The sequence below is a fragment of the Aspergillus novofumigatus genome, assembly GCF_002847465.1.
Source record: "Aspergillus novofumigatus IBT 16806 chromosome Unknown P174scaffold_3, whole genome shotgun sequence".
In the NCBI taxonomy this organism is placed as follows: domain Eukaryota; kingdom Fungi; phylum Ascomycota; class Eurotiomycetes; order Eurotiales; family Aspergillaceae; genus Aspergillus; species Aspergillus novofumigatus.
In genome coordinates, this window is record NW_020194276.1 from 3,139,803 (window position 1) to 3,152,990 (window position 13,188).

Consider the following 13,188-nt stretch of genomic DNA (forward strand, 5'->3'; position numbering starts at 1 on the left):
AAATATTGTCTGACCTCATTGATTACCACAAGAGGACGAGGTATATCGTCTAACAACCCAGTCCATTCCATAAGGCGGCTTTGGACGACCGTCGCTTTCTACAATTGAGACATGCCTCAAATTCATCTATTTGATGTATTAATGCGATATAGCCGGGCGGTTCGGTGATGTTGTCTTCAGTCTGGTACATATACCCCTCATGTTAATGGCTTAAACCATACTATCGTCTCTCCTCCGCTTCTTACCATCTTGAATCGTCCACTCTGCTTCCTTGTCTTTCAGGCGCTTGGTAGAATCGCGAAGCCTTTTTCCTGGCACTCTACTGTCAGTGAAAACCGCTGTAATTTACCAAAATATGGCGTCTCGCAGTGGTCCTGATGGAGAACCTTCGGGACCGAGGTTTCGCCCAAGAGACGGCCTACATCTCCGACCGCTGAATGTCGAAAAGGGATCACACAGGGTGTGTAGCGCAGTTGCTCCTGGATTGATACTGGCTGACTACGTTTCTTAGTTTCCTGTGTATGTCCAAGCTCTGCTCTGTCTCCAGAGTCTCTGAATGACACTGACGCTGCCCCAGGTCGGACTCTATACCTCCCCAGACCGCAACTTGGCGGAACAATTTGGTCAGTTAAATTCATTCCTGTACGTGCTGTAGGAACTCTGTTGCTGATATATCTATAGACCGCACTTTCTCAGCGTCGTAACTTGCTGTTCGTGGCCTACAGCCATCAAATCTATGTATGGGAGCCTGCTGGCTCGTTTCAGATGCTTGGCTCCCAGCCTGAAATGATCATTACTCCTGTTATGAAGGAGCCCCATAGCAGTGGCTATATATCGCCAATCTTCCCTCATGCCATTAACAACCTTCTCGTGGATGATCTCGGTCGCGAGGAAGTGTTGCTCCTTGTCACTGACTCGGGTAATATCTGCGGTTATCGAGTCGAGGCAATTTTCTCAGCGCTGAAGCGCGCCACAGAAAACAAGGACGGCAAACGCCCGCTTGACGGTTCCCAGGTGGACCCGTTCTTCGTTGAGTACGTGCAGGCGAGCGCCTGGGGCTTGGCTATACATAAATTTGCGCGGCTTATCGCTGTAAGCGCAAACACAGGTCTCATCACTGTCTTCGCATTTGCGCTGGTGAATCCTACATCTAAAGACGGTAGCGATGAGCTGGAGAATGAGCCCGATTCCACGGACTACGATCAAACCTGGTTGGACATTAGGGGAAATGAACAATTTGCGCAATTGCAACGACTCATGCCGGAGAAGCATCGGACAAGAAACATCAAGCTCACCTACACTGGGCACTTTTCGAACATACCGTCTGTCGGGTTCTATAACTGCGATCTTGATCCCAATGGAACATGGATGGTCAGTACTGACATCGACAACAAGCTTCTTGTGTGGAAAATCTGGGAAAGCCTGGGCCCTTTCAACGTCTATCACTTCAACGAATCTACCATCAGGTCGTTTCCCGAGACTTTGCGTAATGAGTAAGAGACAGATATCCTTAGTATTGAGTGACAACTTATGCTAATTTAAACAGCACTGAAAGAGGCTGGGCCGTCCTCGCCCTTGACCCACGCACCTTTCAGCAAGTCAAGACTACAGAAGAGGCCTTGGGCGGCCAGCCTTTGCGTCGCAAGAAGCGGGGCCAGGTTGTTCTCGACGTTACGAGATTGAGCAATCGTATACCAGATGCTTCACATCTTTACAACTACTTTCCTCCCGCAGTCAGGTCTGAGCCTGATCAATCGGTTTTGCCTGACATCTTTGGAGCGGACTGTCGCATCAGTAGTGACACTCATAAGCGGGCCTATTCGACAACGCCCAAAGGTCAGCCCCCGAACCGCAGCAGCTCTTCAGACTCGGAGCCTGCTGGTGAAGCCAATCATCCCTCTGAGGCAGCCGATAGCCTTGATTATCATGCTGCAGATGGTTCGGCTGCTGAGGACGAAGGTAGTGAGTCGGATGTGAATTCGGACCCAAGCCAGAGAGCTTCGAACCAGGATGCTGTCGGATCTGGCGACAATGGGAACACAAATAGGTTCCACAACGCAAACGTCAATCTTCGGCGTCATCGTGGACAAGGGCCTTTGACAACCGCGGAGTTTCTTCAGTTTGCACTGTTAGAAGCCTTAGGTGGCGACATCCCGGGTGCCGAAGAATATCTTGACGACAATCTAGATTACTCAGATATCGACGAGGACAACCAGGGAGAAGAGAGTGATAGTGCTGATGAGGAGATGGACGACGCTGAGGATCGTTCCTCCGACAGTGATGCAATTTCGGACACTGGACTACCTGCATACTCGGGTTCCGATGGTATGTAGCTCAGGTTGTCCTCTGCAGTTCACTTAACAGCGGCATGCTGACAAACATTGCTACTGACTCCAGCTCTTTTTCGGTTTTATTTTCCAATCCTTCATTTTTCGCAGACAGACATCCGTCTGCTTCCTCATCCTCTAGCGCCACAACCCAATGTTGTATGTGGAGCGCCGCTCCGACAGGCTTTTACCAGACCCATAGTCTCCATACGGGCGTGCGATCGATTTAATATGGTCAAATCCATTCCCGAGCATGGCATAGTTGTCGCAGCATCCCAGAAAGGCCGTGCGGCCGTGATAGCTCTCACGCAATCAGAAGAAACCGGTCTGTCATTCAGAGTCGACTGGATAGTCCCGTTTGAGAGTCAGGAAAAGTTCGGCGAGCGTCCGTTAGTGCCTCTGTTAGGCATGAGCGTCAGCCCCATTCAGGGATTTGAGATGCCTCCAGATGTGCCCTACATCCCTCGCGACCTGGGCGACGGCAAAGAATTGCATTTCCAATTTAAAGATGTGAATCACGACAGGAGCAACACCTTCACTTCATCCTCCAATATCAAGGGTGATTCGAGAAAGATATACGCGCCGACGTTTCCTTCAGGGCCGGGGCTGAGACAATCTCCCACAGAGCGTGAACAACAACACCCATCCACGCTGCCTGAGTGTCACGCTCGAGCAACCCGGGCCTATCAGCCAGAGGAGCATTGGCGAGGCTGGAATGTCTCGCGTCGATATCGGCTGCTGTTGATGTACGATGATCATAGCGTAATGAGCTACGAGTTCTGGTACGATTGGAAGACGAAGTTTGTATCCGACGAAGAGGATGGAACGGACCAAGACGAAGTGCTCATAGTCTGAGCCCCATTCGATCTGCACATTTCCTTTTATAAGCCAATCCATTCTGTATAAGAAACCATCTGACATTCACACAAAACCCCTCCACCAATTCATCAATGTACAAAGGCAAATCAGCACATACCTTCTACTATCATTTCCTTAGGTATAGTTCCGATGACATTTGGTCAAAATGCATAAACATTAACAGCCAATGCAGCCAGGTTTCCATGTACTGCAAACATTCCAGCACCTAATTGACAATAGGGTTAAAATTATCTGGCCTTTGTACATCCTTTAACCGACATTCCAAATGCCAACTCTCATTGAAGTACATCTGTCCGCCATCAGTCATCCAGCTTCAGCATAATGAGAATGGTTGAGATATCGAGGACAGGTCTGTTTGACTAGTACAGTGAGGACAAGAGTCCTGATACAAACCTCTTTCCTACCTACAGAGGGAAGTGTGTTTGGGCCGGCATAGATGGAACCAAATGCTCGACATCGGTGAGATAATACTTGTCTTCATAATTAAATTTAATTCTATATTAACTAACTAGTGGAATAACTCTAGCAAGTTACTTATATAAGTCAGGGTTATTAAGTTAGCACAGCTAACCCGCAACAGTGCAAATATAAGAAGTAAGCTTACTGTTGGCTGCAACACAGCAGCAAAGCTAGTAGAAGCAGAATTAATACAATATAGTGCCAGCATATTGGAGTGAAGGGGATATGAAGCTAACTGATAGTAGTTATATCATATAAAGAAGGTTTTCTTTGCTTGCGTGCTGGTGGCATCAATAATCTCAGGATTATTATCAAGGAAATCACACCTGTACCTTATTAAGTAGTAAACAGACTCAGTCTAAGGCAACATTAAAGACAGATCACTCTAAATAATAGTTCTGCGTATATCAGACTCTATGCCAAGTTGTCTAAGTTATATAGCCTGCAAGGATTGAGCGAGCACGAGATTGAGTAGGGCAATGAAGTCCAGAGTGAGTAGGCAGTGTTGGGCACCTGTCAGCTGGATCGATGGATAGATGACTTCACATTATTCATTCTCTTGCAATCCATAAGGCTCACCGTAGGTACCAGCCAGCAGTGGCCAGCCCACAGAGGGTAAGTGCTGCCTAGGTAGGCATAGGCACAGTTTCGTGGCAACGGGTCGTATAATCATCGAGTATGGATGGCTGGCAACCTCGTGTTGATCCAGCGAAGTTGGCCGCCCTTTCTTGTGAAGAAAAGCGGCTGAAAGGGTGTGTTTTGTCTGGGCTAACTCTGGTTTGGCTAGCTTGTCTGCTGCATCACTTCCAGGGTCGTCACTGTGTCCTGGGATCCATTGAGGGCGGAGGGGAACCTCGCGCTTCCAATGCTGAGGCTGCCTTGTCCTGACTTGTTGCGTGGGTTCCTGATCGCCTGTAGCATTGACAGGCTGTTGCAGAGGATCATTGCTTGTTCTTTCTCTGGTATTATTGCAGCTCTTTGTCTCCCGGCGAACAATGCTCTGCCTTTTTACGAGAGTCTCAGAGTGGGTGTTTACCTATGCATTAGCGCAGTATATATGGGTGGGTCAACTTGAAAAGGACCTTGACTTGAAAGCCGACAGGAAGAAGAATAATTATTTTGCTCTCATCGCCAGAAAGCTATTGGTATTGTACTGAGGGTTTGGTAAGCATGACCTAGCTGCTAGCTCTTGTCTGGTTTGAATGAATATGAACACTCCAGATATCCCGCCCAGACTTAAGACATACAAAAGAGCTTGCCATAACAGAACTTACTCCGGTAAATGCGCACAACGGATGACAAATAGAACTGAAGAAACTGTCCGGATGAAGAAGATGAGGAGAAGAAGTCGACGGAAATAGAAAGTTCTTGGCGATTTTTGCATCAGGAAGTTGCGCATCAGGAAGTTGCAGTGTCGCTTTGCATCAAGGACTGAGGGGTCTGTTGAATCCGCCTACACGGTTCATGTACTGTCTGTACACAGTCTTCTTCTCTTTCCGCACACCGTAGACGTCGTTTCCAGGCACTTTAGTATTCTTCGTGCTCCTGAACCTTGTGAAACCCACGGTCTTGCGCATCAGCGCCTCCATCTCATCTTCTTCGATCGGTACTGCGGGATCCAACTCCATCTCGTCCTTGTCTCGTCGTGACGGTGAATGTGGGACACCATTGCCATACGGACGATTATCTTCGCGCTCGTCTCTGCGATCTCCCTTAGGCCCTCGAGGTGGTGGAGTCCTAGCCTTGTCCCTATTCCCATTCCGAGTAGGTGAGCGGGAGCGGTCGCGGTATCTGTCTCGATATCCTTGAAAAGCATTAGGTATGCGTAACCCAAATTCATTAGTAGGATACAGCATACCTCGCCTATCGTAATGTCTTTCTCTGGTCGCGCTTATATCACTGTCCCTTGCTCCCCGACCATCTCTATCCCGATCTGTCCTATCGCGATCGCGGTCACGGTCACGGTCCCGGTCACGCCGATCTCGAGACCTGCTCCTTTCTCTGCGCCTTTCAACCCGATCTCTTGAGCGTGAACGATATCTTCTGTCGTCACGAGGCCCCTCACGCCGCCGATCGTCCTTTTGATGTGCGTCACGCCGAGGGCTTCTGCCAATATCCGAGTCCGGCTCAGGAGAACGCGTTTTTCGTTCGTCTAAGTCCCACATTGTCGAGCTATCGACTCGTCTTGCTCTTTTCGCGGGGGGCTCTGCCATTTTTCAACTCTGCGTTGTTGCGGAGATCGTGATCGTAATGGTCGATAAGGGAGGCGCGCTTCTTTCGATGCTCGAGAGTAAGGCGATATTCGGCGACTTCTGAGGGTATTATTATAGAAACGACGGGAGACTCATGGCTTGTCTAAAAAAGGGGTATCAATTCATCGAAAAATGGGTTTTGCCGTGTCCTTTTGCTGAAACAACCTTTGGTGCAGTTGAAACGGAGAACGTGAAGTTAATACGGTTGCCGATTTCTACCCGATGCGCCACTAAGCCAATTCAAGCCGTCGACTTTCAACAATCTTTTACAACCTTCAGTCACCCCCCATTTTCTCGTCGTCTCTCAATACTAACCCTAAAGAAGATGAGGACAGGGATACTGAAAGGGTCATTGTCTTCCAGCACGGAATTAGCCAGCTTTCGTCTACGCTCCTGATTTCTTTCGGGGTTATGAGCAGTCTCCTTTTTGCAGTTCTATTTTCGATATATTGACTCCTTTCCAAAAATAGCATATTCATGGGATCGTCAAACTGGTTACCACTATTTTTTTTTATATGTCATCCGTTACAAACCAGGCACAGCAGAAAACAACGACATAGCTGGATATTGTGGGCTTCAATCGTTTGGTGGATATCTCAAACAATCGCTGAGTCCGAAACTCCAGCGCTGAAGCGCACTTTCATCAGATAAGGATATGATAAGAGTAGATAGCCCCATAGCCTGGCCTTTTTAGAAGCGAGACTATGTCCTCCATTGATTTGATAATACTCGGCGGAAACTCAAGAGAGACATCGAAGGCCCACGTACATCTTCTAATACCTCAGGTCTCACATATCCGTGCGGTATGCCCCAAATACCGCTTGACTGATGAGGAGCGAAAGCCTAGGAGCACATCAGGCTGAATAAAAGACAATGTATGAGAATGCCGTACCTGTAGTGAGGTAGCCTCCAGGGAATCTCAACGAAGTATTCAAAAAGTAGCTTTCAGGATTTCTTAGTTCTTAATCGGCAACCCCGAGGTTAAATACTAGAAAATCCTCGTTCTTCTACACCTTATCTAACCTCAAGGATACCTTGCGCCTTTCTCTAGCGAGAGATGAAGGACTAACTCGCCTTGGTGCCTCAGGCATCAAGATGCCCAGTAATCTGCGAATTTGATGCAGCCTAACGGCCCGTCCCGCTGAGCCTCAGTCTAACTGCGAAAAGTAGTTAGTCGCAAAGAACTGCCCAGGAATATTCTGGTGTGGATGATTCAATAATTTCTCCGATCCCTTGAAATAAACCCCGCACCGCGAAAGCTTTCATCGTCGACAAAGGCACGCACGACGTTTGTAGCCTACGAAATGGCCCCTTCAAATTTATCCCATCGCCAGACACATAATCTACTTCTAATCTCGAAACTTCTCAGCCTTAGAGACACAGCTTCCCCTCTCACATTGTTGTTGGACTCTCTAGAACAACCAGCCACGCCATTGATTCACGAGTATATTCGACGTGCAAAGGTTAGTAGTGCATTTTGATCATGCATGCCGGCTATGATTATTACTATTAATGGCATCGTCTATTTTTAAACTGATTCATCGTGCTAACGGCCTCTGGGAAGCTTTCAAAAGTTCACGTAACACTCATAGCTTTCGAGACATTGCGGTCTTTCGAAGGTGTTGATGCATTCATCTCGGCTCGGAAGAAGCATCCTTCGGAAATTGTCAAGGAAGTAGGCGCTGCTTACCAGCCTGCTTCTAACGTTCCCTCGCGCCGTGAGTGAAACATCCGGACCGATTTCCTCCCAATTTTGCTCACGTCTTTGCCCCCCTGGTTATAGGTCGATTAATTCTCATTGATTCTATCAATCCGCTCTTGCGCTCTAAAAAGACCGATTCGAAGTTTCATTTGCCAACTTTTCTCGGCTCCTTCATCGCACCTCCCGGGTCGTCTCCTGCCAAAGTCGAGACCTCACTTATCGTGACATTCCACCAGGACGTCCCGAACCAATTATGTGCAACACCCTACTCTCCACCTTTGTTTTCTGTGCTTAGCTATCTCGCAACGACCGTTATCAAGCTGCACTCTTTCTCGCACATACTTGCCCAGAAAGCTGCCCGTGATCGCAGTCTGGCTGCGCCTGTCTTTGGACTCGAAGAAGAGCTGGATGGAGTCCTGCTCGGCCGACTGGACAAACCAACAGGAAAAGATTCCGTGGAAGGGTCGTGTTAGAAATGGAGCATCGGCGTAAGAGTGGACGCGGCGTTCTAGAGTGGTATGTACTACCACCAGCAGCGCGCTATCCGTCCAATTACGCAAAGGAAATTGTGATTCTACTGGACGATCACCCGCTGTATCGTCCACCAGTGGAGCCCGACGCTGGAATGGGAAGCAGCGAACCAGAGTCGACTTTTGAATTACGTCTCACCGAACGGCAAAGAAGGGAGAGAGAAGGAGTTGTGTTGCCTTACTTTGATGCGCAGCAAGGCGACGGCCCTGGAGAAGGCGGGCGCATTCTCTATGATATGGGCGAAGAGGATGACTTTGACGAAGAAGAGGACGAATTATAACTTTGATCCGGCTAGTACAGCGGCTTCGCAAACCGTCTACATGACTTCGTCTCGTTCTTATATGCAGACTCTCTTCTGGTTGCCGTCAGCAGTGAGTTACTTGCTTCTCTGCGTCGTGCAATAGTAAGTATGAGGCTTTGCCTTGGAGATTATGTGTTTATCAAACTGAGGAGGCCAAGTATGAGTGGCAGGATGTCCTGCATCCATGAGGAAACATTAAGATACATTGAAGAGAGGGGGTTTAAAACACCCTAAGCGCTCGGAAGAGAAAAGGGGTCAGAAGAACCGAAGCCAGATTAAGAAGAGCAAGAGGAAGCCAACACCCGCAAATGGCCCATACTATGATAAGTCAGAAGGGAATTTCTGGGAATCTTCCTGGGGGGCGTCGAGACAACTTACCTGCTTGATCAACAGCTCCCAGTTGATGCGAACTGCGGCTTTCTTATATCTCTTACTGTCCTCCCGCAGACGCCCCGATAGCTCGCCCATGCGTTCCAAACTATCGCCTCTATACAAAAGGTCCTCGATATTCTTGGTCATTACCTTGGTTACATCACGAAGCTCGTCATTTAACCGGTCGAGGTTTTGCGATGCACGGCTGTCCTGGTAAATCTTCTTCGTGCGTTGAATGAAAGTGTCGAACTCCACAAAAGCATATGGTCGCAGAGTCGGAGAATGATACTGTGACGGGGAGTATGTGGTGGTGAATTCCGTTGCTAGATCCTCGAGATAGGTGAAGGCAAGCTTCCGGGGGTAGGAACGATCGCAGATACACAGAAAGCAGATGTCGTCTTTGATGAGATAGCTAAAGTCGGAATAAGTTAGGTTTCTATGGGTTCTGCATATGAAGACCGTGCGTACTGTAAATTATACTGGCCGCATTCAATACTGGCTTGTGGTGCAGAATTGCGGCTCAACCGGCGAAATATCATTTTGGCCTGAGACTTAATCTCGGAAAGCTCTGCTTCTGCCTGGATAAAGATTCGGTTAGCTTCTCTCTCTTGGGAAGATTCAGTGAATGAGTCGTCAAACTCACTTGTTCATCATCCACCGACGCTGCTAGCATCAGGCCTTCACTCTTAACGTCAGTGACTGCTCCCGTTTCAACACTACAGTGTGCTGTATCTTACCATCTAGCCTGGCAATCTGAGTTGATTTGACCATTATGAGAGCGACTGCAACCTTATCTACCGTCTAAAGTGTGCGCAGACCTCCAGAAGACAGCTGTCAGAACACATTAAACTCCGTGATCCCTTGGTGTTGTCCTCAGCAATGGCCCGCAAGCGCAAGGCGGTCGAGAGCGGCAGTACACGGAAGCAACCGAAGACGTAAGTGATGCCATCTAGAACACACAGCGGAACTGTGAAAGCTGTGATATATGCTTCCCTTCGCGGCGAATGTCTGTTGCGGGTTTCTAAGTGCATATCTCTAACAATGCTGATTCAGGACCCGCTCGACGCGCTCTGCTGATGTAGCAGACTTCGATGACGCTGGCACGTCCGGCTCCGCAATGTCTACAAACAAGAAACCGAAGCGAAATCCCCGAAGGACGGCAAAGGATCGTTGGGAGGAGGAAAAGTTGATGACCAGTACCACTTCGCAACTGATTGATATAGACCTTGTGGTATGTCCTGCTTTGAGAGGATTATCTGCGCCCTGCCGGAGAACGTGACCGGAAAGTTGACTGAGGTTGTTTATGATCTAGAAACTGCTCGCGCGGCCCGAGGCATGGGACTGCCTGGAAGAAAGCGAGAAAGAGGAGATATTGAGTCTCCTTCCTGAGAGTTTACACCCGAACCGCGAATCCACGTCCGATGATTCGGAAGCGAAGATACCCCCTTTACCCGAATCTTTCCTGCGCTATTCGAACTTCTGGCGAGATAGTATTCGTCTGTTTCAGCTAGACCTCCAACATGGCCGTTATGACCCTGAATGGCAACGCCAAGCTCATGAGGCTGTGCGCGAAAGGGAAAAGGGGAAATTTGATCGATTCAAAGAGGAGGAATTTGAAGAATTTTGGGGCCAAAAACAGAAAATGGACAAAACTCTTGCCGCTGGACAGAGTTCCCAAGTGAAGTTGACTACGCTCATTGAGCATGGAGTCGTGCGCGAAGGCGATGTCTGGAAGTATTCGCGAACCTTTGCTGGCAAAGGGCGAAATAAGACCTTAGTTGAAAAGGAGGCAAAGGTAAATGCGGTCCTCTTCTCTCGTTCGCCATATACCCTTTGAGCTAACCAATACTCGTGGCTAGATTCTGAAGATTGACGGAAAGCGATTGACTTTTGCGATCCCTTCAGGCCAACGCGTCTTCCTGCCTGCCGTTCAAGCTCCAGTCCGGCAGCATTCTACGGCAAGTTCTCAGGACAAGGATGACGAGATCTCCAAAACTGAGATCCCCACGAACGGAGCTGCAGAGGAAAACGGAGAAGCACAGGCGGACACCGGTAACACAAGAAAGTCCAGATCCTCCAGAAAGCGGAAATCTGAAGTCGAGCACGGCAGTCGCAGAAAGCGCCAACAGGGATCTATATCTTCTGAGGATGACTCGCAGAATCGTGAGCCAGATGACGATGTTGTCCTTGTAGCCAATCCCAAAACTTTGGCCGAGGAGGTCACCAATCCTCGAGCAGAGGCAGATTCATTCTTACCTACAGGGACACTCGACGCTGTCTCAACTGACAGCACAGAAGCAGAAAGTGTTGCCGCAGCAGCAACGGAAGTCCTTCAAGATAAAGTCGCTTCTAGTCTAGCGAAGGACGAGGAGTCATCCTCAACCAATATGGCCGGTGATTCGGATCAGACCTCGGAAATCATTTTAGAGAATATCGGGGGTCCAACCGCCCTCGCTCTGAAAATCTTGGAAGTCGACGGGCGTATCAAGGACGTTCCCAACGGGAATGCTTGGAAGGAATTTCGATCTTACCGAAACAATCAGGACATGGGAAGTTTATGGGAAGTTAGACAGGCTTGGTACCTTAGAGGGCAGTAAAATCTTCTCTTCAGTGTATCTGGGGGAGATTTTTGCTGGCTACGAGTTGAAACGCGGGCATTGACGGCCATTTCCTCATGGTCATTTTCGGCCAGATGTTCTCCTCAACCTTACGTGTAGCCCTTAAGAGCTACTTTTTACCCAACGGAATAGCAGTTGAAGTCTCGAAAAAAGCGCTTTGCTAAGATTTCAGAGAGCTCGCCATTCAAACGTCAAACTTTTTCATTGTGGTTTGCCCCCAGGGCCATATTATCTTCCTTGGACGGACCGGGGCCACCGTCGGCAGCGTAATCGACGGCGAAGCTTGCTTGGATGAAATCCTCCATTTCTTCGCTGACGGTTTTGAGCTTCTCTTTGACGCTTGCAACACCTTCTTGTCCCACTATGTGACGTGAAGGCGGGTTCTCATGACCACCGATGGCTGTGATAGCGTACACAGTCTCTTCAACCAGAACTTCCATATGTGCGGAACTTAGTGGTGGATACATGGAGAAAACTCTGGGGGCGGAAAAGGGCCCTTCTTCAGCAGAGCTGACTTGATTTGAGTTTTGAAAACCGTTCTCCGTGCCCTGAGTCTGTTGGTGGGGCAGACGAGGAATCAGTCTGTTCAATATACCACGGAACAAAGGGGCATGATTGACGGCAGGAGAGTACGCTGGAACTATGGGAGGCACACTGGTGATCAAATTTGTCAGGATACCAATTTCGATGCTGCATTGGAAGATTGTGAGCTTCATGTTGAATGGAGCGATTTCGTATGCAAGGCTCTAAATAATGCAACTTCTTAGCCAGAATGTAAAAAATGGGCATTCTGCCAGAATCTTACATCGCAAAATCCCTCCAGGGCCCAGCCAGCGGCGGAGTACATCCCAAGGCCGGGTGTACCGATGTGGGCAGCTACTCCAGATTAGGGTCGCATCGGAGCAATAAGGGCCGAGGAATATCATACTAATGCTAGAAAGAATCATGATATGACCGGATTTCTGCTTCCTCATGTGAGGCAGCGTTGCTTTGATGATGTTCAGAGGACCGAAGTAATTGGTTTCAAACTGGTCCTTGACCAGGTTTAAAGTTTGCTGAGAAGCTGCAAGCTCCTCTACCGCGCCGACAAGGGCTTCTGGCGTGTCAGCACATGAAGCAGAACTCGAAAAACAGTAGAATAGATCCCTTACTCTGGCTAGTACAGCAGAGTAGGATGTCTACCTTGCCGAATGCTGCGACTGCCTCGGCGACCAAGGCTTGACATTGCCCTATCATTCTACATGTCGAACGTGAGCTCTGATCAGTAAATTCAGAGTCAAAAACGTCCGCACCTGATGTCCAAAGGGACTGTCCTGAAGCGTTGCGCCCATCCTTCGTCGCGGTGACTCTCAACTTCAACCAGGAACTCCCCGAACTCCTCGCGACGGCATTCGTCCCGGTCCAAGGATGTATGTGCCAATCCCACTAACGCATAGTCTCCGTGCTTAAGAATCTGGCGCGTAACCGATATCCCAATGGGCGAGTCTCCTGCAGTGAGAATCCATACTCGCGGTTCGCTATGGGCAGGAAACTGTGGGCGGGAGTAATCGGGGGAGGGTTGATTGTCCGTCATTAGGTCGCAGCCGATAGTTCACGCGCCAGACAAGCCCATCGCGGATGGACGATCCTAGAAGCCGCGATTGGATAAGAGTGCTGCGAGCGTAGATTGGCGTAAAATCTACCTCAGTACAGCCTAGAGATATATGAGGTGTAAGCACAGTATTGATTGTATAGAATGTAGTCCGGA

General features: G+C 48.9%; 6 protein-coding genes across 6 annotated transcripts; 3 read left to right on the top strand and 3 right to left on the bottom strand.

Moving 5' to 3' along the window:
• Positions 1 to 65: 65 nt before the first annotated feature.
• P174DRAFT_440504 (uncharacterized protein) lies at positions 66 to 3,351 on the top strand. Its single transcript, XM_024827061.1, has 6 exons — positions 66 to 460; positions 512 to 519; positions 578 to 623; positions 682 to 1,493; positions 1,547 to 2,325; positions 2,398 to 3,351. Exons 1-6 carry the CDS (start codon positions 356 to 358, stop codon positions 3,180 to 3,182), a joined length of 2,535 nt encoding a protein of 844 aa, XP_024684484.1. The 5' UTR covers positions 66 to 355; the 3' UTR covers positions 3,183 to 3,351.
• Positions 3,352 to 4,760: 1,409 nt separating this feature from the next.
• P174DRAFT_440506 (SNUT3/LISCH7 family protein) lies at positions 4,761 to 6,083 on the bottom strand. The gene is made up of 2 exons (XM_024827062.1): positions 5,524 to 6,083; positions 4,761 to 5,469 (listed from the first exon to the last, which is right to left on the bottom strand). Exons 1-2 carry the CDS (start codon positions 5,876 to 5,878, stop codon positions 5,090 to 5,092), a joined length of 735 nt encoding a protein of 244 aa, XP_024684485.1. The 5' UTR covers positions 5,879 to 6,083; the 3' UTR covers positions 4,761 to 5,089.
• A 1,138-nt stretch (positions 6,084 to 7,221) lies between these two features.
• On the top strand, positions 7,222 to 8,430 carry P174DRAFT_459385 (Elongator subunit IKI1; the record flags this gene model as incomplete). The annotated part of the gene is made up of 4 exons (XM_024829759.1): positions 7,222 to 7,380; positions 7,482 to 7,635; positions 7,701 to 8,074; positions 8,101 to 8,430. The coding sequence occupies 4 exons, from the start codon at positions 7,222 to 7,224 to the stop codon at positions 8,428 to 8,430; spliced, it is 1,017 nt and encodes a 338-aa protein (XP_024684486.1).
• Positions 8,431 to 8,549: 119 nt separating this feature from the next.
• Positions 8,550 to 9,652, bottom strand: P174DRAFT_440507 (SNAP receptor SEC22). Its single transcript, XM_024827063.1, has 5 exons — positions 9,561 to 9,652; positions 9,467 to 9,501; positions 9,292 to 9,401; positions 8,830 to 9,235; positions 8,550 to 8,769 (listed from the first exon to the last, which is right to left on the bottom strand). The coding sequence occupies exons 1-5, from the start codon at positions 9,592 to 9,594 to the stop codon at positions 8,707 to 8,709; spliced, it is 648 nt and encodes a 215-aa protein (XP_024684487.1). The 5' UTR covers positions 9,595 to 9,652; the 3' UTR covers positions 8,550 to 8,706.
• A 132-nt stretch (positions 9,653 to 9,784) lies between these two features.
• On the top strand, positions 9,785 to 11,526 carry P174DRAFT_148110 (uncharacterized protein). Its single transcript, XM_024821156.1, has 3 exons — positions 9,785 to 10,054; positions 10,136 to 10,618; positions 10,683 to 11,526. Exons 1-3 carry the CDS (start codon positions 9,941 to 9,943, stop codon positions 11,418 to 11,420), a joined length of 1,335 nt encoding a protein of 444 aa, XP_024684488.1. The 5' UTR covers positions 9,785 to 9,940; the 3' UTR covers positions 11,421 to 11,526.
• P174DRAFT_450247 (short chain dehydrogenase/reductase family protein) lies at positions 11,444 to 13,187 on the bottom strand. Its single transcript, XM_024828915.1, has 5 exons — positions 12,734 to 13,187; positions 12,593 to 12,678; positions 12,370 to 12,534; positions 12,247 to 12,317; positions 11,444 to 12,187 (listed from the first exon to the last, which is right to left on the bottom strand). Exons 1-5 carry the CDS (start codon positions 13,012 to 13,014, stop codon positions 11,633 to 11,635), a joined length of 1,158 nt encoding a protein of 385 aa, XP_024684489.1. The 5' UTR covers positions 13,015 to 13,187; the 3' UTR covers positions 11,444 to 11,632.
• Between the last annotated feature and the right edge of the window lies 1 nt (position 13,188).

Excerpts from the sequence above, each read along its gene's own strand:
- P174DRAFT_148110 (XM_024821156.1), top strand. The coding sequence starts at position 9,941 with ATGTCTACAAACAAGAAACCGAAGCGAAATCCCCGAAGGACGGCAAAG. Across the intron at positions 10,055-10,135 it reads TGATTGATATAGACCTTGTG|AAACTGCTCGCGCGGCCCGA; the intron begins GTATGTCCTGCT and ends TTTATGATCTAG. Across the intron at positions 10,619-10,682 it reads TAGTTGAAAAGGAGGCAAAG|ATTCTGAAGATTGACGGAAA; the intron begins GTAAATGCGGTC and ends ACTCGTGGCTAG.
- P174DRAFT_440507 (XM_024827063.1), bottom strand. The coding sequence starts at position 9,594 with ATGGTCAAATCAACTCAGATTGCCAGGCTAGATG. Across the intron at positions 9,502-9,560 it reads TCAGATTGCCAGGCTAGATG|GCCTGATGCTAGCAGCGTCG; the intron begins GTAAGATACAGC and ends TTAAGAGTGAAG. Across the intron at positions 8,770-8,829 it reads GGGAGCTGTTGATCAAGCAG|TATGGGCCATTTGCGGGTGT; the intron begins GTAAGTTGTCTC and ends GACTTATCATAG.
- P174DRAFT_440506 (XM_024827062.1), bottom strand. The coding sequence starts at position 5,878 with ATGGCAGAGCCCCCCGCGAAAAGAGCAAGACGAGTCGATAGCTCGACA. Across the intron at positions 5,470-5,523 it reads AAGACATTACGATAGGCGAG|GATATCGAGACAGATACCGC; the intron begins GTATGCTGTATC and ends ATGCTTTTCAAG.
- P174DRAFT_450247 (XM_024828915.1), bottom strand. The coding sequence starts at position 13,014 with ATGACGGACAATCAACCCTCCCCCGATTACTCCCGCCCACAGTTTCCT. Across the intron at positions 12,679-12,733 it reads ACAGTCCCTTTGGACATCAG|AATGATAGGGCAATGTCAAG; the intron begins GTGCGGACGTTT and ends TTCGACATGTAG. Across the intron at positions 12,535-12,592 it reads ACTCTGCTGTACTAGCCAGA|CCCTTGTCGGCGCGGTAGAG; the intron begins GTAAGGGATCTA and ends ACACGCCAGAAG.
- P174DRAFT_440504 (XM_024827061.1), top strand. The coding sequence starts at position 356 with ATGGCGTCTCGCAGTGGTCCTGATGGAGAACCTTCGGGACCGAGGTTT. Across the intron at positions 624-681 it reads CAACTTGGCGGAACAATTTG|ACCGCACTTTCTCAGCGTCG; the intron begins GTCAGTTAAATT and ends ATATATCTATAG. Across the intron at positions 1,494-1,546 it reads CCCGAGACTTTGCGTAATGA|CACTGAAAGAGGCTGGGCCG; the intron begins GTAAGAGACAGA and ends TAATTTAAACAG.